Here is a 25,818-nt window from a genome sequence, read left to right as displayed (position 1 = left end):
AATAAATAATTGAATGATATTTCAAGATTTAAAGTTTCTCCTCTTCTTTGGAGAGACCAGGAAAAAAATAAGTACACATGAGTCCTGTTGGGTATCCACTTGGATACTCATCATCATCATGGAAAAAGATAATCATATACAAATTATTTAACAAATATCCCAGTCATTAATTTTGATTGTCTCCATTATAAATCACACTAAAATTAACCAAAATATTTGCATTAAATGGTACTGTTATGATCCAAAGTACTCAAAAGTACTCAAAAGAAAGCATTGTAAGATTATCACCAATCCAGCATTTGTTTACATATTTGGATTCCTCATCACTAAATGATAAGGGTGAAAAATTAACATAGTATTTCTATAATGATGACAGCTGAGAGCTTTACTTTTCAAGTCAAATAAATTATATGGAAGAAACAATTTTTCAACTAGTTTATGTTCCGATTAATTGTAATCTTTAACAGTCACTAATCATCAAAGCTAAGAGAAATGCAGCATGACAATATATTGTGTGACACCCTAATTTATGTATGGGGTATAATAGAGATGGAAAAGAAGGCAAGAGGTTGTATTTCTTTCTCACAGTGTTAGCAATACCAAACTTGTTAATGAGGGTGATAAAGAATTACATGATGCTTTCAGCATCAGAAGAGTAGCTTACTGCAAACATATTCCAGAAGTAGGAACAAACATTTCACATGTCTTGATTTAACCATCCCTAGGTAATATTTTAAGAACTAACCAAATTGGCAGGTTTTATTCACCTGCTCAATATAGATTAAATAACATGAAAGAACTTTGGAGGAAAAAACAAAATATTCATTAGTAGACTAGGTTGAAGGTAAGAGTCTCCTTTCTAAGGTCTATTTAGGTGCATTTTCTTTCTTTTTCTTTTCTTCCTTCCTTTCTTCCTTCTTTCCTTCCTTTTTTTTTATCTCCAAGGGACACCTTAGCGGAAGCTATCAGCTCTGACAGAACACCGAAATCCTGGCAGTGAACCATAAATTGACCATTACCATAAAAAGGACTGCTAAATGAGAAACCATGTGCTCAGTATAAAACTAATTTCATGCTTTCAAAAGCACACAGTGGCTTCTAGCAAGATAGTGGCCCTGGGACTTGCAAAGACAGATTGGCTAACACAAATGGTTTGCTTCTGATGCAGTCTGCTTAGCCAAGCTTTACATGTACTGGCAGTAAATGGGAATTCTCGAATCTTCTGTCAAGCAAATACACACTTATCTATAACTTTGGACCTGAAAGCTATAAAGCAGCTGCCTCATAAATAAATTTAGCAGGAAAAGAAGAAAAAAACTTAAGAGCTATGCTAGTTTCCAATCAAATAAAAATAGATTCCCCCCCTACAATCTCTCCATTTTAAGCAGACACTTAATAAGCATAATACAATTGTGAACATGTCAGAGTAATTGTCAACACCTTCTTTTCCTTTAAAATATTTTCTGAGCACATAAGAATTGGACTAGGTTTTACAGACATAAAGCAAGGGGACTATAAGAGGAGAGAGACTAACTTTCAGCTTAGCATTATCTAAGTGGTTTTCAGTTGCAGGTAAAACACTTTTTTATAGGTACCAATACATTATGTAACATTAAGTTGGACCTTTCTAAAGTAAGATGATTTGGTCATTCAACTTCCCAGGCTAATGTCAGTACTATATTTACATTAAAGGAAATAGAACTTGATGCACTTAAAATGTCACATTTAATTAAACTATGCTCATACAGAAATGCTTGCAATTCTATGCCTCTCTCATAAAGAAAACCATCACTGGAAATAAATTACTAGAGGTTGTCCAGTGCATAACAGGTCATAACTTTTAATTATTAATAATGTCAAGCTTAACAAGATGATAACTCCAGTATGTAATCTATTTCATTTACTTTCTTAGCTTGTGATTATCACAAATACCCTCTATATTTTTCATGTCAAAGATACTACTGATTGCATTCAGTCTATAGCTTTTTATATACCTGGAGCACATAATCACACTGCTAATTACCTACTTTCTATTATATGTGATTCTATTAAATCATATAATATCAGTGACTTGTTCAAAAATGTTTAAAATGCAATGGAAGTCACCTATTGGTAAGATGTCCTCTGCAAATATCTAGTAGTGAAGGAACAGAAAGCTTAACGCATACATTCAAGGAGTTACTTTTAAATAAAATCAAAGGAAGCACATATTCAGGAATTCACTTTCCCCCTTCTTGTCCATTCGGTTAGCATGGTAAACACAAATGATGACCCTACAGAATTAACAAAGCGTATAATAACATCTCAGACAGACACCTCAGGGCGAGTCTTCCAAGTTTAACAATAATAATAATAATAATAAAATGCTCACCTCTACTAGGAAGTCCACTCCACATTATGGCAGCACCCTTTCACAAGCGTAAATAGCAACCAAGTTGGATAAACCAAACTTCCAGGATGTGACCAGTCTGATGCCCAGTTCTTGCTTACAGAGCTTTGGCTCCAGCCCTGATCATCTGTGTGACAGTACAATGTTATATCAATGCAGCTTCAAACCTTCCCAGACACAGGCTTATTGCATCGCTCATTGAAAATCCTTTACACGCTGGCAACATTTTAGGAAAGGACAAGCACACTCTGAGTCATTTGTAAAGAAAGCAAAGCAATTTCAGTCCTATATCTTCATGTGTACTGAAAGGCGGGAGCACTGTCAAGCTACAAGTCTGAGGTGGATTTATGCAGAGAAGCCGGCAACCTATGCCTTCATTATCAATGCATGAAATCAGCTACGGTGATCACATTCAAGCAAACCATCAAAAGGAGATGATTGTGAAAGGCTCCAAACATCTTCTCCCACCCCCCCTCTTTACCCCCCAAGGAAGGATCCTCCAGCTAAAGTGTGCGAATGTTAAAAATAGCTCTGCCTTTTCAACAATGAGCAGGAGACAGAGAAGAAATCAGTAGTCGAGATTAGGGGGACTTATGATTGTAAAGGCTGCAAAAAAATCAAAAAAGCTGTAGGTTACTGAGCTTTTTATACAGACAAATGAAAGCAGCACAGGCATTTACATTTATGATAATGGAAAGAAATCCATATATTTGACCACAGATATCCATTAAAGAGTACCTTAGGCACATTTCTCTAAGTGACAGTCTTTAAAATAAATAATAATGATATTTTACAAGTATAAAGTAATATAAACATGGATCAATACATTATCTTTTCCCTGAAAACTAAGTTCTTGCATATAAAAGATTTCAGTGAATTCTGTGGCACAGAATAACATACATGCAAGAAAGGAATGTGCAGATAAATTAAGGAAAAAAATTCCATTGATTATTCAATTCACAGATCTACCCCTTACACACACACACACACACACACACACACACACACACACACACACACTAATTCACAACTTTTTTCTTTTCATAGAATTTTATCTTTCTTTACTAAATTGTAAATGTAGGATACAGCTAGTACTTTTTATAAAAGCAAAAGGCAGATCTATACTCCAGAAAGTTACAACAGAAATGACTAAAGACCTTTTTGAGATTATTGGTTTCATTGCATGTGCAACTATCTCCCATACACCCCCAAATTTTCATACACATATGTTCCCCAAAATAAATGAATTTTCTAATCAAATAATCACAAAACTATAGGAATGAGGCTTTATGAATTAATATTTCCAAGAAATACAACAAAGGCTTGCTTGGAGAACAGCACAGCTGTTCTATATTCACAGTTCTATATTCTCCATGAGCTTATCCATTCAGGATCTAACATAGAGTAAAACACTTTTTATTTGGGAAGTCTTCAAAATTAGTGTATATTATATGGCTCTAGCAACATCATAATTGCTTAGTGCAGCATCCTGCTTGTATAAGTTGGCCTAAAAAGTCTATATAGAGATAAACCCAACTCTATTTCAGCATGCTAGAAGATCAGGGTATATTTGATCACAACAGTTAGTAAGAGCTAGAGTAGAGACAACTGGCTTTTGGGAAAATAGGTAAAGCTGACTACTTATAACTCAAAAGACTCTAGCTGTGGGACTGCATATCTACCATGCATGGAGGGGATCATTCCCTCACAGATGGAATGAAAGAACTATACTCTTCACCCATGTTTTTATCACTATTTTTCCATTCATTTTGCAGCTATTAACAGCATGGTTCAGAAATCAAGAATCATGCTTTACTTTACCTAGATAGGCTTTGTATCTTCCCCAGTACCAATCACGGTACTCTGAATATAATAGTAGCATCTCTCTCTACCTCTCTTCCTTTCTGTCTTTTTCCTTCCTTCTCTTCTCCTTTTTTTCCTTCTTTCTCTCTCTCTCTCTCTCTCTCTCTCTCTCTCTCTCTCTCTCTCTCTCTCTCTCTCTCTCTCTCTCTTTCTCTCTCTCTCTCTCTCTCTCTCTCTCTCTCTCTCTCTCTCTCTTCTCTCTCTCTCTCTCTCTCTCTCTCTCTCTCTCTCTCTCTCTCTCTCTCTCTCTCTCTCTCCCTTTCTCCTTCTTTCCCCCTCCTCTCTTTTTCTCTTTTTCTTCTTCCTTTTCTCCCTCTCTCTTTTTTCTCCCTCTTCCTCCCCTCCTCTTTTTCTGTCTCCCTCCACCATGTGTGTGTATGTGTGTCTGTGTGTGTCTCTCTCATATCTTAATTAGCAGTTACAAGAGCATCACAGTCAAACACTGTGGCAGGAATGGAAAGGATAACTGTGGTCCTAATCCAGAGCCACTGACAATGTTTATATTGTGCATTTGTGTCAATAAAAGTTACAAACATTTTCTTTAGTCTATAATATCCCCATTGTACAGATAAGGAAACTGAAGTTCACTGAGTTTATAATACTTGCTCAAAAAGCAAGTGTTTTCTCATGTGTAAATGCAGGTCTCTTTGCACTACATTATGGTTGACCCTTAGAAACAGAAGAATATAGTATGGTATCCATATAATTTGTAGATGTGGTGAGCCTTTCAACCATTCCCCTCTTCAAATTTTAGTTATGAATATTAACTAGAACTAATTTTGCAATTAGGACAAGCTTGAATTAAGTGATTTTATGCTGCTTTTTCCTCTATCATTGATGAAGCCTTGGTCTAATTTTCTTAGTCATGTTATTTATGATGGTCTGTATGAGTCTTGAGTTGAAAGTTCCTAAGCAGTAAGGAACCTACCAAATGAGCTTTTTGAGGATGACAATGATAATGATACTACAGTTGCTAATGATAATAATTCTTTCTAGAGAATAAGCAAGAGTTTAATATGTAAAAAGAAATATTTGTTTAGGAACCTTCAGAGATGATAAGAAGCCTTTTTTAAAAAAATCATTGATCTATGAATTGAGAATCTTTATTTGAATAGGTGTGTATTTGCTTTGAGATGCCTTGGTAATATCATCATCTTTCTAGATTAGGTGAAAAAAAGTAGGCTGAAGGTGATTATTACAATGAAATAGAGAAGGAGGAAACTTTGGAAATATGACAATGAAATCAGAGAAATAGTAATATCAAAAATTATGGGAGAATAAGAAAAGCAAGAAGTCATTAGAAATCAATAGATTAATACAAAATTATGAGGCATAGAAAGAGAAAGAAGAATATCCTTATAAAGATGTAAGAAAGTATAGCAGGAGGGAATAGAAATATAAAATATCAATAGCTCTGGGGAACTCTGGCAATGCTTATAGAAGGTCAAAAAGACACAAAACTATCAAAAAGCATGATTGGTCTAACTTTAGGATATTAATCGTACACACAACTGAATCAATGTAGGAACCCCCACCCCACAAAACAAAAACAAAAACAAAAGAAAACTAAGTACTATGCATGATAAAGAAAAATTAGATGTAAGTGATTATAAACATAAGTAATAATAAAAAGTATGTAAATGAGTTTGAAAGAAATATTAACAAATCTATAAATGATAAAGTCACAACACATTCTTAAAAATATTTGAGGTACCTCTGAATACCTCAAATAATCTCTGAAGATATAGTCTCACCAAAACTTCTTAGGAGTCTTGGCTGACAACCTGGTGATCATTGATCTGTCCCATGATGACTTATATCTTATATCCTTCTGAATAATCCAAATTGGATTAATCTAGGCTTCTGTTGTTAAAATACTTATTTTCATAAATGATGAGTGAATAAGTTTTAAAATGCTATAATCTTTTAAAATTTATTAGATAGTATTTAATGCCACAAATGATCTCATGCAATTTATTAAATTACAAAAACCATCAGCTGCACATGCAATGTAAATTCATAAGGAAGTACCAGTATTATTACCTGTAAGGGTGGAAAGAAAAACAATGGCTCCTAGGGGCACAATTGCCAGGTTGGGGAGAACAGAATGAGATACTTGCTGACTTTCACCTTCATTGTACCATGAATAGTTTTCAATCAAGTTACTTAAAGAAGAGCTTAATTGCACAATTAGAGTGATATGGTTTCCAGGGTATCCAGTCTATTCTACCATAGCAAATGCCAAAAATTCCCAATCCCCCATATTCTAAGAGGAAGAATGTACATGTGTACATATGTGTGTATAAGTGTGTTGTATATGTGTGTGTGTGTGTGTGTGTGTGTGTGTGTGTGTGTGTGTGTGTGTGTGTGGAGGGGCAGTTGTAATGGAAGTTATAGTGCTGGTGGTACACTAGACTCTGAAAGAGAGGAGTGATGGACATGAGACTACAAGTAGACGTTAAGGCACAGATATGAGGACAACCAAGGGCCAGAAGTGGACCCTTATAAATTTCAGTACTTTGGGGTTCCTTGCCCTAATTATTTTTTCCTGTTAGTCCAAAAGAAAGTCTTATATCCTCCTCAATAATAGCTTATAAAACAAAAATAAATCTTTAAGAAAAAACATAATATATAGTATCATGTCATTTTCCTCCCATAATTCCCAGAAAGTAAAATATCAATAATTTAAGTTTCACATTTCAGAATTTTAAAACTGATGATAAAATTCAATGACCAGGATGGCCACTGGTATTTAATTGGACTATGAGAAAGTATTTTTCCTTCCCTAAGTGCTCATAGGAACTAGCATATGCTTTGATCATTGATAGCCAAATAAACTCATTTGAAAAAATGTCTTAACTTTGGACAAAACAAAACATCTAACTAAATAACTGTACTGTTTATATATATATATATATATAATATATGCATATATATGTTCACACACATATATGTATATTCACACACACACACACACATATATATATATGTATATATACACACATATACATAATACTTTTCTTTTGAGAATCCTTGCAACATAATTTTAGAATTTTTTGAATGTTGGTAGAAAGTAAGGGTTAAAGTTACAAGAAATCACATAAAACCATGCAGAAATACAGCATGACATAAGAACCTAGCACCAAAGATGTGGAATTAGGGATTCCATTCATCATCAACACCACCAACATAAAACAACTTAGGTTAACAATAAATTGTTTAGTACTAAATTGTTCATAGCTTAATAAACAGGAAAAAATGAATTGTCCCTCCAGAGAGACACTGACACTAAATGCTCTTTATTCCTTTTAAATATTCACAATTTTTTTTTAAATTTGGAACACCTATTACTTGTGCTCTTGTACTTTCTCTTGAGTTCTCCAGACAAAGCGGAGGCACACTGATGAACAAAGCTGGCTGAGCACAAGTGATGTCATAGAAAGGACACTAATTCTTGCAGTCTCACAGGACCCAAGTTTGATTCTTCCCTCTGTAACTTACTATCTTTCTATATCAACATGTAAACAACACATAGGACCCTCCATCTTTTGACTGAATTTCACTGACTATCCCCCATGGTATATTCTCTCCCTTGTCATCTTCACTTCCAGAATTTCTTGGCTTCAAGTCTGAGCTAAAATTCTGTTTGGCCAGAAATTAGAAAGGAAGGAAACAAGAATTAATTTAATTATCTACTATGGACCAGATGTAGTGCTAAGTGCTTTCTGAATGTTATCTCATTTGATCTTCAAAACAACGCTGGGAGGTGGGGGATACTATACTTTACATTTTGACAGATGAGGAAACTGAGGGAGATAGAGGTTAACTGACTTGTCTAGGGTCATGCAGTTAGTAAATGCCTGGGACTACAGATGTTCCTCAGGCCCCTCACTCTATCAACTGTACCAGCCAGCTGCCACTCAAACAGCTTTTTCCAGTTTTCTTCAAAACTAATGCCTTCTGAGATTATCTTCAATTTTTCTTTGTATATTTTGTACATAATTGTTTATATATTTTCTCCTTCATTAGACTGTAAGCTCCTTGAATCCAATGACTTTTACCCCAGTGCTTAGTATCACATCTAATATCATTTTAATACTTGCTGACTGATTGACCTGTGTGATTTCAGGAAAGATGAAACTTCTCTGGGCTCCAATTTACTCACCTGTTAAAAGGAAGTGTTGATAGCCTCTAAGTTCCCTTCCAGCTTTAAATCCATGACACCAGGTATCTCTTCTTGCTGGGTATTTCTAATTTCTGAGCTTATACTAGCCATCATAGCATAGAAACAGCTCTAAATTTATATGTGAGCTCTGGTGGATTCTGCCAAGCTGTATATCTAGTCACAGATCGTTATCTGAAGATCCACAAAAAGAGACTTATTACTCTAAGGTTGGACATCAGATGATGGTGTATTCTAGACAAAACAACTGATGAAACCACTTACTGTGCCAAGATATGGAAGGATTGATAGAAAGAACATTCATACTGGGAAAATCAAAGATATTGGAAAAATTAAAACCCAATATCCCATTATTGTAAATGTAAATTCAAACTGAATGGTGGTTTCATTAATGTAGTTTTTCTATCCAACCATGCAGAATGAAATGAACCTGTGCCTTCCTGGACAATTATTGTCCATGTGCTTCTCTAAGTTCCCATGGAAGAGTACACCCCACATGATGAAGGTCCTCATTCTTTATTTCTTGGCATTTTAGTGGGGCACATAGACTGTTCATTAATTATACTCACATTCACAATATGTTCAGTCCACCTTCTTTGGTAACATCTTTTATTTTGGTATCTCATAGTTCTTTGTTATTTATTTCAGGCTGCTAACAATGAGCATGGTCTTTACATTGACTTCTGAGTGATAATTCAGTTTTCAAATATCAAAAAAGTATCCTTTAATGAGCTCCTTTAAGGATTCCAAGCAAGGATCATGACAGAAAACTATTTGATTTCAATTCAGTTCAACAAATAATTGTAAAAGATATATACCAAGCACTGAGCTGGGGATGGAAGAAGCTGAAAGAATACAAACAAAAGAAACAAACAGGACCTAAATTATATGAGGAAAATGCAAGTAATATGATGGTTCAGAGTACCATAAATAAGATTTACATCAGTATGCAAATATCTAAAGATACTGTTTTATTGACTCATGAAAAGAGCCGTGTCTGAACATGTTCTGATGAACATGTATTTCACAGCACAGAACACAATCTAGACTCCCATCCCATTCAAGGATCCTCTCAATAGCTTTCCTGATAAGTCCCTCTGGACACTGCATTTTGTCATTCAGGTGTGTCCAACTCTTTGTGATTCCATTTGGAATTTTTCTTGGAAAGATACTAGAATGGTTTGCCATTTCTTTCTCCAGCTCATTTTATAGTTGAGGAAAGTGAGGCAAAAAGGCTTTAGTGACTTGCTTAGGACACATGTTTGATAAATATCTGAGCATAAATTTGAACTCGGCAAGAAAAGTATTCCTGACTTCAGACCCAGAACTCTATCCACTGTAAGAGAATGCACTTGGTGGTTGAACAGCTATAATTTTAAAGAAAGTCTTCCTTATATTCAGTCATCTGTCCTAGACCTGCCTTCTGGACCAAGAGAGAATAAGCCTATATTCACCTCTATGCAGCAATTTTTCAAATATTTGAAGACCGTCATCACATCCTCCCCTAGTTCTCTCTTACCATACTGAACATTCTGAACATTCCAAGTCTTATCACCTGCTCCTCACACAACCTTAAATCAACTCAGTTATCTTCCTTGGAAGTACTCCTTTTCAATGTTCCTTCTCAAATATTCCATACCATACATAGAATCCCAATCATAATATAAACAATCTACATACAGTATTACTATCACTTCCCTCCCTTGACCTCACAACTGTACAATAATGTATTTTATGATTGAATTAATTTTTTGGAAGCTGCTTCACACTTCCAAGTCCCTATCATACAAATGATTGTCAAGCCCTGTCTCCTTCCTCCCACATTTATACAATTGATGGCTTAAATCTAAGTACAGGATTCAATGATTATCCCTTAACAACTTCCATCTTATTGCCTTTTGATATATCATTCTGCTATCAGGATTTTCTGGATACCAATTCAGTTAACAATAATGTGTCAACTATCCCTTGCTGCTTTGTGGTAGCCTAAACTTAATAAATATGTTTCCTGTAAAGGGCTAGAACTGAGCAAATGCACTTGGATAATGGAGCACATGAGACTAATTGCCAATTGGACAATTCTCTATTAACAGGTTTGAAGGATGACCCTCCCCAACTATTCTGTGCTGGCTGGCTGGGTGGGTGTGGACAAAGAAGGGGAAGTGACATGAGTGGGTGGAGAAGGAGGAGGAAATTGAGGCATTCTCCTGGAGGTGGAGAGAGAGGAAGGAGTTGTGGAGATTACTAGATCTAATCCCCTGAGGACCACTGCAAAAAAACCAAGAATAAAGACTTTTAATTATCCTGAATCCGGCTGATTCTAAGAGATCCAGGGTCCCAACAGTTTCCTATGACTTCATATTATGTCTATCTGTTTGAAATGTTTTATTAAGGAGAGATCCCTTAGGCATGCCTCTAAAGACCTTACTTTTAGATTGGCATCAATCCTTTAATACTTATTTTTACTCTTTTGTTTATTTTTTCTTCTTCCCAGCATATGGATCTGTAAAATGGTTGATTGAAATTGAAAATTCAAATCTTGATAGAAAACTAAATAAAACCTACTAACCAATTGAGAGCTTTAAACTCACAATCTTTGTTTCATTGGTATAACAATCTAATCTACTGAGATGTGGCTGTGAAATAATTGTAAAACTCAGAAATTATTAGGAGAGTCACCACATCATCATTCTGTGTTGCATATGTGTAACGTTTCCCCCACATTTTTTTTCTTTTAGAACATCAAATTTTAAGGCAAGATATCTTGACTTGCACATCTTACTTGGTAGAGCTCCTAGAGATGGCCATTAAATAAACTTACCATACTAGGATTGAACTAATTTTAATAAGACTTTGTAGAAGGATAATTATCATGGACAGTTGAACTAGATTTAGAGAGTGTAAAATATTTTAGGTGAGGGAAATGGCACATAGAGTAGTGGAGGAGGCTGTAATAATTCTCTTTTTTAAAAAAAATAGCCTTTTCAGCCCTTTTTTGTAGTGGCAAGAAGCTGGAAATTCAGTGGATGCCCATCAGTTGAAGAATGGCTGAATAAGTTATGGTATATGAATGTTAGGAAATATTATTGTTCTATAAGAGACAATTAGCATGATGATTTCAGAGAGGCCTGGAGAGACTTATATGAACTGATGCTAAGTGAAATGAGCAGAACCATAAGACCATTGTACATGGTAACAACAAAATTATATGATGATCAATTCTGATAGATGTGTCTCTTTTCAACAGTGAGATGATTCAGATCAGATCCAATAATCTTGTGATGAAGAGAGCCATCTATACCCAGACGGAAGGAATAGAATATGGACCACAACATAGCATTTTCATTCTTTCTGTTGTTGTTTGCTTGCATTTTGTTTTCTTTTTCAGTTTTTTTCCTTCTTGATCTAATTTTTTCTTGTGCAGCAAGATAATTGTATATATACATATATTGGATTTAATATATATTTTTAAATATATTTAACATGCATAGGATTATCTGCCATCTAGGAGAAGGTGGGGGAAAGGAGGGGAAAATTTGGAACACAAGTTTTTTGTAAATTAAAAGCTTTAATTAAAAAAACAAAAAAAAAGAATAGACTTTTATTTTCAAAATATATGCAAAGATAGTTTTCAACATTCATCTTTGCAAAAACTTGTGTTCCAATTTTTTTCTTTCCCTTCCCCACCACTTCCTGTCCTAGACAACAAATAATCCAATATGTTAATCATGTACAATTTGTCTATACATATTTCCACAATTATTATACTGCACAAGAAAAATCAGATCAAAAAAATGAGAAAGAAAACAAAATGCAAGCAAACAACTTCAAAAAAGTGAAAATGCTTTGTGATGATCCACACTCAGTCCCCACAGTTCTCTTTCTGGATGCAAATGGCTCTCTTCATCTATTGGAATTGATCTGAATCACCTCATTGTTGAAAAGAGCCAAGTCCATCAGAATTGATCATCTCATAATCTTGCTGTTGCTATGTACAACATTCTCTTAGTCCTATCATTTCATTTAGCATCATTTCATATAAGTCTCTCTAGGTCTTTCTGAAATCATCCTGCTGATTGTTTCTTATAGAACAATATTTTTCCATTACATTCATATACCATAACTTATTTAGTCATTCCCCAACTGATGGGCATCCACTCAGTTTCAAGCTCTTTCCACTCAGCCTACAGTCATCGACTATCTTTCTCCCTGGATTAATATTCTTCCTGCTTGGTTCTCTTTTCAAACAAGACTCAGAGTCTCTGAAGTCTGCCTTCAGAGATTCAAATCACTCACCACCCAGATACTCATGCTAATTGTCTCTAGACAAGTTTCAATACTTAAAAATGAGACTCAGTATCTGGTTTCACTTTGATAGTTTGAAACACTGCTATATTATAATTAAATTTTTGTTATCCCCTTAGATTTAGGATATATTTAAAGAAGTCTATATTTTTAAGAAATCATAAAATATCTCTTTCTGTGTGTTTTCTATTTCCTTTTTCTCAAAAACAAAAATAGAAGTACCACACATCATTTTTAAATGTAAAAAGCAAATAAGCAATTGTCTCTATTGTTTTTTAATGTCACATGGGATCCTTTGTGTTTTAGATTTTCTGCTTACAGGTCATTGTAATATTAAAGTGAAGTATTTTTTGACTGTGGAAGGTAAAATAGAATGGTGGGAAAACAATATGGTATTGTGGAAAAAAAGAATTGTTTTTGAAGTCACCAGATTTGAGTTCAATGCTGGTTCTATAGTCTACTGCTTGTTCAAGAAAGTACAAACCATTTCTATCTCTCTTGGCTTTCATTTCTTCATTTGCAAATTGAGGAGACTACATGAGAAGTGCCTAAGCTTCCTGCCTTTAATCATGTGTACTTATGACATTGGTCTATAATGAGAAACCAGAAGCCAGAACACTTGGGGGAAAAAAGATCTTTCCTGACCCTTTCATCTTTGCTAGTTCTACACATTCTCTTGATAACAAGAGCAAAGTAAATCATAAACTATCAACTCAATATAATTTATCAATCTAACATCCAAATAAAATGTGAACTAGTTTTAAATATCTATACATATATGTATTAAAAACAAAATAAAACTACTGCCAATTGTAGCCCTGGCCCTTGGTTTTTAAATTGGGAAAATTTTACATCTTACTTGGTAGAGTTCCTAGAGATGCCCATCAAATAAACTACTCATATGGGGACTGCACTAATTTTAATAAGACTTTGTAGAATGGCCATTAATCAGCCAGCAAGCATTTTTGTTAAGTACCTATTATGTACTGGTCATTGTGCTAAAGTTGGGTATATAAGGAAAAAGCAAAATTCCTCCTTGCCCTCAAGGGACTTAATAGAATAGAGTAAAATATGCATATGCATACGTGTGAATGTACATGTGTGTGTGTATATATATCTACACAAAATATACAGAATAGATGAAAGTTATCATTTGAAAGGAAGGCACTAGCAGCTAGGGAAACCAGAAAAGACTCCTATTCAAGGTCGTACTAGAGATAAATTTTGAAGGAAGCCAGGAGTAGGAAAAAAAAGGATTCCAGAAATCAGGCATAGGCAGTGCAAAGGTATAGAAACCTATACAAGTGGAACCTCATATGAAATATTCTTAAAAAAGGACTAAAGAAGACACAGAAGGGAGTAATTGTGTAAGAAGACTGAAAGAATATAAAGGGACCAGGTTGTCAAAAAATTTAAATGCCAAATAGAGGAGTTTATATTATATACTATCCCTATGGATAGTAGGGATCCACCTTATTAAGTAGGGGAATAAGAGTTAGACATGCACTTAATGAAAAATCATTTTGTCAGCTGGGTGGAAGATGGATTGTAGTAGGAGGAGGTTTGAGACATTGGAGCCAGTTAGGAAGCTCTACAATAGTCTAGATGAGTTGTGATAAGTGCTTGAACTGGGATGGTGGTTTGTATGATGAAGGAGTAATTTTTATAATAAATATTGTGGAAAAGGAGACAGTAATACCTGGCAACTGACTGTGTATGTGGGAAGAGTGATAGCAAATAGGTGATTATGGTACAGAAGTTGTGAAACTGGATGCCTTTCACCTGAATAAGGAAGTTCAAGAGAGGTTGGTTTAGGGAAGAAAGATAATGAATTTTGTTTTGGACATGTTGAGTTAGAGATCTATGATGTCTAGTTCAAAATATCCAAAAGATAGCATATGATGAAAAAATAGGGATGAATACATAGATCTGGATGTATCTGATGAAAGATCTTAACTGAGCTCCTGGATTAGGAGCTTTTAATAAGTGAAAAAATATGTAGCAAAGAAAAAAAAAGAAAAAAGAAATGGTTCTAAGATTGGGAATATACCCAAGGAAAGACAACAGCAGTGAGGGCTCCTGCACAAAGTGATACTAGAGATGGATTTTTAAGGGAACTAGTGAGTCTAGGTGATCTAGGGAACTAGGTGATCCTAGGAAAGCAAGCATTTCAGAAGTGGGGAACAGGGAAGGCAGAAGTAGAACCTTATGTGAGAGGCCATTATGGTTGGATTAAAGAAAATATGGAAAGGAATATATTTATAAGGAGACTAAAGAATAGATAGGGGCCAAGTTGTCAAGAGTTTTAAATAACACACAGAAGTTTATTTGTATTTCATCCTACAAATAGTTGTTATTAATCTTATTGAGTAGGAGAGTGACAGATTCAGACATATATTTAATGAAAATCATTAGTCACTTTTGTGAATATGGATGAATGAAAATCTAGCAAGAGAGACTGAGACTGAATTAAGAATACATATCTTAATTTGGGTTCAAAAATTATAATCACTGTAATAGCAAATCATAAGAACCAACTCTCAAAAAGATAAAGAGCCTAAAAGGCATCTCTTTATTTTATTCATAGTATTAGTTGTATTGGAGAGTTTAAGACGACATCCAGGGGGAAAGAAACATTCTTTTTTGAGTGAATGAATTTATTTTCAGATAAAAGCATTCTGTGGAATGCATGGATTCTTTCTGCAGGACAAGGGTTCATGAGACATATCTCAAGTAAGGATTTTTCCTCCTTAACTCAGATAACGCCACACATGAAATCATACAATATTGACTGGGATTACTACTACAGAATTATTTATGGACAATTCATATATGTTTTTCCCTTTCATCCTCTTTTCCCATTTCCTTTTCTTTAATCACCTCTGTCTGAGACATCCTAACTTAATAGAGAACTGCTCTCAAAAGGCTCAGATTCAGCCTTTGACACACACAGGATGTGTGAACCTGGGCAATAACTTGATTTCTCAATTCTAAATTGTCCTCTGAGATCAACATAAGGAAATTGAGGTTCAGGTATATTATAACGACTTTTCCAAGTTTTAGGAGTAGGATTTGAAATTAGGTTTTCTGATTCTAGAGATAGTACTACTTACTTATAAAGAGTTCACATTTGTAGGAATGACCTCACAGCTAAAAGCAAAACAAATTCTTCAGTAAAACTTCCAAAGCTGATCCTTAATGAAGAGTGATATAAATGTCTTTTTTTAAAAACACAAAAAAACAAATTATTTTTACATTATTATTACCATAACAATACTAGTTTCTTCCTTAAAGCAAAGGAAGGAAAATTCACCTAAAATAGAATTACAAAAGGATCTAAGTTTGTTTCTCTAAAAAGACTGAACCATTTCATCAAAGTTTATCCTGAATGCAATATAAGCCTTTATTTGATTACTAGAATAAAATTTGATTATCTCAGGAATTCTGACTATAAGTATGCAAAAGTCAGGTTGTTAAGGAAAATGAATAAGTTTTAATCATACTTTATCAACTATTTTGTAGCACAGTCAATGGCATTCTATCAAAGTAGTATTGCTTGGTTACATGAATAAAATATTGCACATGTTAGGGATGGAGAGGGAAAATCTATGGGTATATTGAGACAGAGTGGTAGAGGGGAAAATCCTGGATTTGAAAAAGAGGATCTCAGTCTGGGACTTGGCTTAGACCTTTGCTACCTATGACATTTTGAGCAAGTCACTTAATCTCAATTTTTCTCCTCTGCACAATGGTGGGAGTGGGGGTTGTGTTCCCTTCCAGCTTTACAGATAGATTGTAGCATCTTCTTCTTATGAGACAACACTATATACTGGAAAGAATACTGGATTTGGTATGAGAAGACCTGGGCTCAAATTGTGGACATGTCACTTAACCCTGGCACTAGTTACTAATGGACCTCAGTTATTGTCATTCAGTTGTATCCAACTCTCTGTGATGTCATTTAGGGTTTTATTGACAAAGAAACTGAAGCAGTTTGACCTTTCCTTCTCATTTTACAGATGAGGAAACTGAGCAAAACATGCCCAGGGTCATGTAGCTAGTAAGTGTCTAAGGCTTGATTTGAACTCACTCAGGATAAGTCTTCCTGTACTCAGCTTGGAGCTTTATCCACCTAGCTGACCACTGGCCTTCCTCTTTTCAGGCTTCAGTTTTTTTCATCTATAAAATGGAGATATTGAATTTCTATCTAATTCTAAATCTATGATTCTACAAAAATTTCATCTATTCATGATTCAATCAAGTACAACTTTACTTCAGTTAAGTTCACCTATAAATTTTCACTGACATCTTAATTTGAAATCATATAATTTTAGCACTGTTCATTTCTTTGAAACAGTTGAAAGGTGAAATACACACATATTTACAAAGAAGAGCTCTATTTGTATGTCCTTTCTGAAAGAATTCATGAATGGATCTACTTTATATTAAGAAATATCACTATGCTCTAAAATGTCATCACTGCATACTCCTCTGCACTTATGGCATACTTATGGCACCACCTTGTGGCCATTCTCTAGAATTAACTTTCTAATTTATTCCAAAAGTGAAAAAAAATGGTTAGCAAAAGAAACTCAAAGATGAATTTGGGATGTTGAAACTATATGGAGTGAATTGTGAAAAGTGATTTCTATGGAGGATGCTCCATAAATCTTGTCCAGCCATAAAAATGAGAGAAAGAAACTATGCAAACATTAAAAGAGCAAAGAAATATTCTCCAAAAATAAAGGAAGATTTGATGGATGGCATTCATTTATTTGATAAGCATTTATTAAGTGGCAACTATATGCCAGATACTGTGCTAAACCCTAGGGATACAAAAAGGGACAAAATCCAGTCCATGCCCTCCAGTGTCTCCCAATCTAACGAAAGAAACAACATGCAATTCTTCCTGTGCAACAAAAAATTCGGTTCTACACACATATATTGTATCTATAATATACTGTAATATATTTAACATATATAAGACTGCTTGCCATCTGGGGGAGGGGGTTGGGGGAGGAAGGGAAAAAATCTAAATAGAAGTAAGTGCAAGGGATAATGTTGTAAAAAATTACCCATGCATATGTACTGTCAAAAAATGTTATAATTATAAAATAAAATAAAAAAAAAAAATAAAATAAATAAATAAAAAAAAAATAAGAAACAACATGCAAACAAATATATACAAGCTATATAAAAGATCAATAGGAAATAATTATCAGAAGGAAAGTATTGGAACTAAAAGGAATCAAGAAAGGCTTCCTCTAGAGGCTAGGATTTCAGTTGGAACTTAAAGGATACCAGGGAGGTCAAGAAAGTACAGAGGAAGGATACATGGAAAGCAAGAAAGAAAAAGAGAAACATCAATTTAGATCTTAAAGAAATCTTGGAATGCATCCAAGCCCACCAACTCTCTCAATGGATGATAAAAGCAAAGTCCAAATAGGTTGAGTTACTCATCCAAAATTTTAAGTGAGATAAATCAAGAAATCAAAATTGGAACTGAGCCTTCTGACTCCCAATCCAGCATACTCTGCTGTGCTGTGCTGTTTTTAAATATATCACCCTCAAAAGTGTAAAACAGAAATTCTTTCAAGAACAACCTTTTTTAAAAAAAATAATTAGAAGGTACCAGATTTCCTCAAATACAAGGTAAATAAAATCTGGGTGCTTAAGCAAATATGCAATTGAAAGATAATATTTAGGCAGAAATCCAAAATGAGTAAGTAATAAATATTATCCAGTTGTTTTTCATGTTTGACTCTTCGTGACCTCATTTGGAGTTTTCCTGGCAAATATACTGAAGTGGCTTATTTTTTTTTCTCCAGCTAAATTACAGATGAGAAAACTGAGGCAAACAGCATTAAGTCACTTGCCCATCATCCAGTCCAAATTTGGCCAGAGGCCAGAAAATGAATTTTCCTGAATTCAGGCTTGGAACTCTACCTACTGGCTATGTAGCTGCCCAAGTAACATATATAACAATATTTGTAATATTATACATATTACATATATTACATATAATATTAATATAATAAATACAAAATCAGAAGCATGGAACAGCCTAAAAAACTTTATGATAAACAAAGAACTATAAAATGATGTTAAACTTAAGGGCATCTTTATTTTTTACTTTTCTCTTCTGTTTTAATCTTTTTTTAAATAAAAAGATGTATGACAATCTGAATATAAATAATTATAACCCATATATACACATATATTTTATTTTAAAGGATATAAAAAACTGTTCTCAAATGAATCAGTGTAACATTGTAGATACTAAAAGACTTGCAGTTAAGTCTGGCCTCAAGACATATACTGAACGTATAATCTTGGTCTACCCATTCAATTTTTTGGAGTTTTAATCTAGACAATATTTCAAGTTGATAAATTGTGGGGAAAGTATCAATCCCAATTGAAGGAGGAAGTTTCCTAGTTGTTACTTAGACAGATACAATCACAAATCCAGTCTCTGTTCTTTCCTCACAACATTCATGATGTACAAGTATCACTATTCTCTTTTTACAAATGAAGAAATTGAGACAGAATAACTTGCCCTAATTTGCAAAGTGTCAGAAGAAAAATATGAACTGGAGTTCAGTTGCCTTCAACTTTATTATTTTTTTTCCAATGCAACACAATGCCTTCTTTCAGTTTTTTTTTTTTAATCAACAAATATATTCCTTTAGGATCATTTTTCTCCTCTCTCCCTAGTGAATCAATGTATTAAATTCAGTTTATCCATTTTGTCCATCTCTGTAGACAATTTGACTTTCACTGGATTATTTACTGGATTATTCCCATAAAATCTGAATTTGTCAGTGCAATGACACTTAAAATGATAGAAACAAACTAAAAGCATATATTGTTAATATGTTATATCATAATTATATCATAATTATCATCAACTACTATTTTCATAGTTGGTTTCCTTACAAGAGTATAAGGTTTTGTTAACTCAAAATAAAAAATCATAACTGTGTGTTTTGTTTATATACAAGCAAATGATCTTTATAATTCCTAAGAGTCAAAGATTAACAGTGCTAAAACAAGCAATTCTCTTTAGAAGTCTTGAATTTAAGTGAAAAAAAATCATACAACTCACAGGGAGACATAAGATTATGATGTGTGTATGTGTTTTCTAATGTGTTGCCAGTGATATGTGCTTGATTCATGTTGCTCTGCAATGTCATCCTAAATATAATTTCAAGATAAACTAGTTGAACATGGAAGGAAGGATAGGAAAGAAATGTATGGTGCCCATAGAGGTCGCCTTAAAAAATATTTTCTTAAACACAAATTGGAAATTTGTTTGATTAACCAACACCTTCTTCATTGAGGAATCAATTTCTGGGAAGTTTAGAGCATTCATTTACACTTTACTATCAAATGTTTTTATGAAAGTACATAAGATTCTTAGTTTGCTCCTCATTTACTTGGATTTTGGATATGAGGAACAAGGCCATTTTGGAGCTGGGGACAAATGGGAGAAGAACATGTCTCTTTGGAGCAGACATAGCAAAAAAAAAAATACTGGATAGCTGGTTATTGGGGAAAAAAGTGAATTTTGGTCTGCACTTTATAGTTTGCCTTTGGCCATGGATATAAGTATAATATCATTGAAATTCATATCTATGATATATTTGGGACTTGGGCAGTAGTATAAATTGCAAATGCTAATGTTCCTTTAGAAGATTTCTAGGTGGAATGTACCTCATCTGGAATAGGAAAAAGAGCCAAAATAAATTCTATTCCTTTAATCATACCTAATCCTAGTACTTCTTGTATTGGTAGGCTTTAATATTGCAGGGCAAAATCAAAAAAGGTAAATTAACTTTTATCTATGCTGAATGAGAGAGATTAACTTTTATTGGATGATTTGGTAAACCTTGTGTTATTCAGTAATTAACCTGTTAAATGCAATTATTTTGTATTGCTTTTTTCCATCTTTGTCATTTTATTTTAATCGGAGATGCACAGCAATATGATGTGGATAATGTCAAGTCAACAAAGATTTAAACTCTTACTATTTGTCAGGAATTATGTTAAGCACTAGGGAAACAAAAAGAGATAAGAGAGTCCTTGTTCACATGGAGTTCACAATCAAATCCAGAAGATAGCAAACAGCTATGTACAAATAAGATATAGACAGGATAAATTTAAGGTAATACCCAAGAAAAGATAATAAAAATTGAGATGGACTGGGAAACGCTTCTTATAGTAGTTTTTTACTTGATTTTAGAAAACCAGAAAGAAGAAAATAAAATGGGAGATCATTCCAGCCTTGGAGTGTTAGGATTCTTACAAGGTACTTATGCACTTAGTTCAAACCTTTAAAGGAGTTTACACCTTTAAAGGAGTCCGATCATTGGTCCTCACATGAGATTCACACCTTTAAGATAGTATACTTTTAAGGAGCTCCCACAAACCCAGGGAGTATCCACAAACCCATTCTCTGGGAGGATATAAGGAGCCAGGATTCAGTGGGGAGGGTCAGAGGATGGATTGAGTCATGGAGAGGACTTCCCGGGAGAACTTCAGGAAAGCTCAAGGAGATTCAGAAAGCCAGGATTTCAGTGGAGAGATAGATTCGCAAGTCCAGGAAATTCACTAGTCTAAAGGAAAAGCCTGCTCATGGACTTTTGGGAGATTCATAACTAGGATTGACTTCTGGAAAACCCACAAGCCCACTCTCAGAGGTGGAGTCTGATTCCCACACTCTAGGAGATTCAGAGTGAAGAGTCATTCCAGATTCCACCTTGATATTGGCTGGAGACATTGGGAAGAGGAGAGACTGGAGACTTGGACAAGGCCTCTAAGAAAGCTAGCGGAGCCCCAAGTGAAGGAGATAAGGAGATAAGGAGATAAGATTTGGAAAGAGACAGTAAAGGACTTTAACTCCTGGCTGCATTTGGGATTATTGAATTGAATTGAAACTAAGACTGCCTCCAGAAGCTCCCCAAGAAACCTGCCTCCAAGAGAACGATTACAATTTTGAGAAACCAAACACTACATTGGAGGACAGTCAGTAAAAATGTGTAGAGTCTGAGATAGTGTCATATGTAAAGAACAGCAAGGAATGTTAACCAAACTTAGAATATATAGAAAGAAGCAAAATGTAAGAAGATCATGAAAGATAAGATGGGACCAAGTGATCAGGGCTTTAAAAGAAAATGATTGGAGTTAGAACTTTGCATTCTAAGAATTGCATATCATGTGCATTGGTTATGTTAAGTTCTCACTTGCCTACCCAAACTCCAAAGAGGATTTGTTACTGGGAATTCAATTAGATAAGCATTTAATAAGTATCTACTTTTGTGTCAGATAACTATGCTACTTCTGTGATACAAATACAAATCCAGAACAGTCTCTGCCCTCAATGATCTCTACTTCCGTGGTTGAGTGAGTGGTAGTACTGGTAGTAGTGAAAACAAGATGTACCTAGATAAACAAATAAATACAAAGTAATTTGGAAGAGCCAAACAAAGGAGGGATTAAGAAAAGAGAGATTTTGTAAAATGACACGTGCACTAAATTCGAAAGGTAATTATGGATTTCCAGAGTTAGAGATGTAGAGGAAAAATATTCCAGGAATAAGGTACAGGCTTTACAAAAGCATGGATTTAAGAAGTAGAATATTGAATGTCTTGTTTGGGAAAGAGCATTAAGCCAGTTTAGGTAGAGTAATAATGAATGTGTGAACAGGGGCAACATCTAACCAACTTAGTGGCCTTTCCTATATGAGTCATAGCATCTCCATTGCCTAAGTGTCCATGTCCCTAAATACATATGTCCTTAAATATTTAAATATCTAATTACCTATATAACTAAATACTCAAGTATCTATATAATTAAGTATCCACAAATCACCTAAGGCTGGTAAAAGGCAGGAGCAGTATCAGATACTTACTCCTTCCCCTATTGAAGTAGCTGACAAGAAAGATAAAGGAAGGGTAAAGTGATTATAAAAAGTTTACCATGACTGGCCTAAGTACCCAAACATACATGAAGTTGCAACAGTGGAGAAGACCTGCCAGAAATGAAGGATCTCCCTCTATTCACATTTTGACTTAAGCAGGCTTCTGCACAATAAAACAAACAAACAAAGAAATTACAACAACAAACTCAATTTCATATAATCCAAGGGTTTCCTACTGCCCCCCAAAGAAATTCACCAGAATTACTAAAAACAATTTTCTTCATTACTGTCCAGACCAGTGATAGTGAGGTACTTTTAGTTGCTTTGAGAGAAAGGTGCAAACTTCCTCCAATATCTTTTTTTGTGTGTGTGTGGGAGAATAGGCTTGGGTGGAGAATCTCAGGTGTATCTCTTAAGGAGATTTTTTTTTTTATTTTGGTCTTTAAACATTTGAATACAAATATGCCAAAGTTTTACCATCAGAATTTTTTTAAAAATAGTACTTATGTACCTAAGTACATACTGCTTATGTCTTCAGGTAATCAGTTTTGGAAAAGATTAAATCAAATTAGGCCAGTTTGAACCAAATTGCATTGGTTTGAACTTTTTTTTTTTTTTTTTAATAGAATTGAAGCAATTTATGGTGGTCTGGATTGAATTAAGCCAGTTTAGATTGGTTTTAATCAGATTGAACTGGTTTAGGTAGCTTTGAACTAATACAGATAGTTGGACCACTTTGAACTGAATCAAACTGGTTTAGATTAGATTAATTTCAGTATCTATCTTAATCAAATACTTAAGTATCTTGGTATATAACTAAATGTCTAAATAATTAATTATTTAACTGAATAGCTATTTAAGCTAAGCATCAAAATAATGAATATGAAGTACCTAATTTAGTGTGAAAGCTAAGCATTTATTATAGCTCTACTACTATGTGCTGGATCTACTACTCTACTACCTATGTGCTGGATTAGCCTGATTATGGAATTGAGGGACTAACTAATAACATTTTAATTAAAGAACTTAATTACTTTTTATATAAATACCTATGTATCCAAGTAACTACCTATTTCTAAACCTAAGTGGTTTGGACTCTTTTGAACTACACTGGACAGGTTAAAACCAGATTTTTAATGAGAATCAGATTAAAGCCTACAGAAGAGTTTGAACCAGTTTTGGTAGCTTTGAGCTGGATTGTATTGTATAGACCAGTTTGAACTACTTTGGACCAACTTGAACTTTATCTATGTATATTTAACTCAATTCATATGTAATTAGGCACTTCAATATCTAATTAACTGATTACCAAATATCTAAATCCTTCTGTACTTAAGTATCAAAGTATTTAATTTAAAGTGCCTATGTTTATGGGCAAGCAACGTGCCCCTAATTATCTGTGCTGGTGATTGTTCTTCAAGTTCTAAGAGGACCAAAATGACATCATTATGTTAGAGTTAAGTTATAGTGTTTCTGACTATGGTTGATCAGACCAACATGAGCTCAGAAACTACTAACATGAGCCACCACACAAATAGGGCCACAGATAGTTCATGTGAACATTTGGGGTGGGCTCTCTAAATTTGCACATCTTAAGTTTTTTTTTTTTGTTTGTTTGTTTTTTGAGTTACTTCGATTCTGCTTTGAGTACCTTCTCTGATGAGACACTGGGCTGGGTAGCTCTGTGCCAGGATCTCCCATATCTAATAATCAATTCCAAAATTCTTGAGAGACCATGAGAATGCCCTTGTATTGCTTTTTCTGACCATCATGGGAGCACTTGCCCGTGTGTGAGTTCTCAATAAAATAGTTTTTTTGGTAAGAGTACATTTCAATGTCTGGTACCTTATCCTTCTAGATGATCTTCAGAATCTTCCTAAATACCAAATTACCTTTTACCTAAACTTCTATGTACCTTAGTAACTAAGTACTTCCAAGATCTAAACAGTTTAGACTAAATTGCTATGAACAGGTTAGCACCAGACTTTTGATTGGAACCATTTTAAAGTGTGTTGATCTTGTTTAGACTGGTTTGAATAGGCTCAGATCAATTTGAATTAGTTTTGAGCCAATTTAGACCAGTTTGATCTGATTTAAATACCAGTTTTACTTATGCCAGATTAACAGAAAAGAAGTGGTTTAAACAATGATAGGCCATTTATTTAGCAAATATGAGTCCACAAATAAAAGTGCATAAATAATAAAGTATCTAAATTTCTTATTGTCTAAGTACCTTTGTTCCTATATAATTATATACCTAAAAGTCCTCATACCTAATCACCTAATTAACATAAGTGACTAATTATCTATGTGCCTAAATGCCTAAATAGTTATAGCCCGCTTATATACCTATGTACCTAATTTACCCTATCCCAAAATTCCTTAAGTACCTAAATACTGAGTAACATGTACCCAAATATCTAATTAAGTAATTATCAAGTAGCTAATTAACTTTGCTTGTGTGCCTGGGTACCTAATTAACTGATTACCTAAGTGCTCAATTTTCTATGGACAGAACACTTGCTATGTCCCTAATTAATTAGGTGCTTGATTTCTTTAATGACATAATTAAGTATTTAATTAAAAGATTATCTAATTACTTGTGTATGTGAGTATCTAACTGGCTAACTGAGTAACTAATCACTGCATCACCTAAGTATGTGTGTGTGTGTGTGTGTGTGTGTGTGTGTGTATGTGTGTGTGTGTATGTCTTTTTGTATCATCAGTTAACCAGTTTAGAGTAGTTTGAACTGGACTGAATCAATTTGGATGAGCTGGAGCCACTTTAGGCTGGTTTGAGCCAAACTAGTTTGAATGAGTTTGAATTTTATTTACACTTAGTTTAGAATAATAAGGACCTTAATGAACTGATATGAACCATTTGCACTTGTATGACCAGTATGAATGGATTTAAATCAAATTAGGCCTATTTGAACTTGTTTAGATTGGATTTAACCAGTTCAAACTGTGAAGTAATTTTTTTACATATGTAAATACATAAATATCTAAATACATAAATGCTGAAGTATATAAATACCTAATTACTTGTGTATCCTAATACTTAAGTACCTAATTACCAAAATACTTAAGTGCCTATTTTCCGAAATACCTAAGTGTTTGGTGCCTAAGTACTCAAGCACACAAGTGCTTATATCTCTG

At 34.2% G+C, this 25,818-nt stretch overlaps 1 protein-coding gene across 5 annotated transcripts in view; it reads right to left on the bottom strand.

Annotated features, from left to right (window-relative positions):
* The window catches only part of ZNF385B (zinc finger protein 385B), a 520,340-nt gene that overhangs the window by 337,936 nt on the left and 156,586 nt on the right, over nucleotides 1-25,818 (bottom strand). The window contains exon 1 of one of the 5 annotated variants that reach the window (XM_074302978.1): nucleotides 2,372-2,820. The exons of the other annotated variants lie outside the window; for them this stretch is intronic. Coding sequence (XP_074159079.1) covers nucleotides 2,372-2,396 — 25 coding nt within the window. The 5' untranslated portion in view covers nucleotides 2,397-2,820. Of the gene's footprint in view, nucleotides 1-2,371; nucleotides 2,821-25,818 lie in introns of those variants that run through there. 5 annotated transcript variants of the gene reach the window in all.

Source organism: Sminthopsis crassicaudata, chromosome 3 (assembly GCF_048593235.1).
Source record: "Sminthopsis crassicaudata isolate SCR6 chromosome 3, ASM4859323v1, whole genome shotgun sequence".
NCBI lineage: Eukaryota > Metazoa > Chordata > Mammalia > Dasyuromorphia > Dasyuridae > Sminthopsis > Sminthopsis crassicaudata.
The sequence above is the reverse complement of the archived record's forward strand: the minus strand, read 5'-3'. Positions and strand labels throughout refer to the sequence as shown.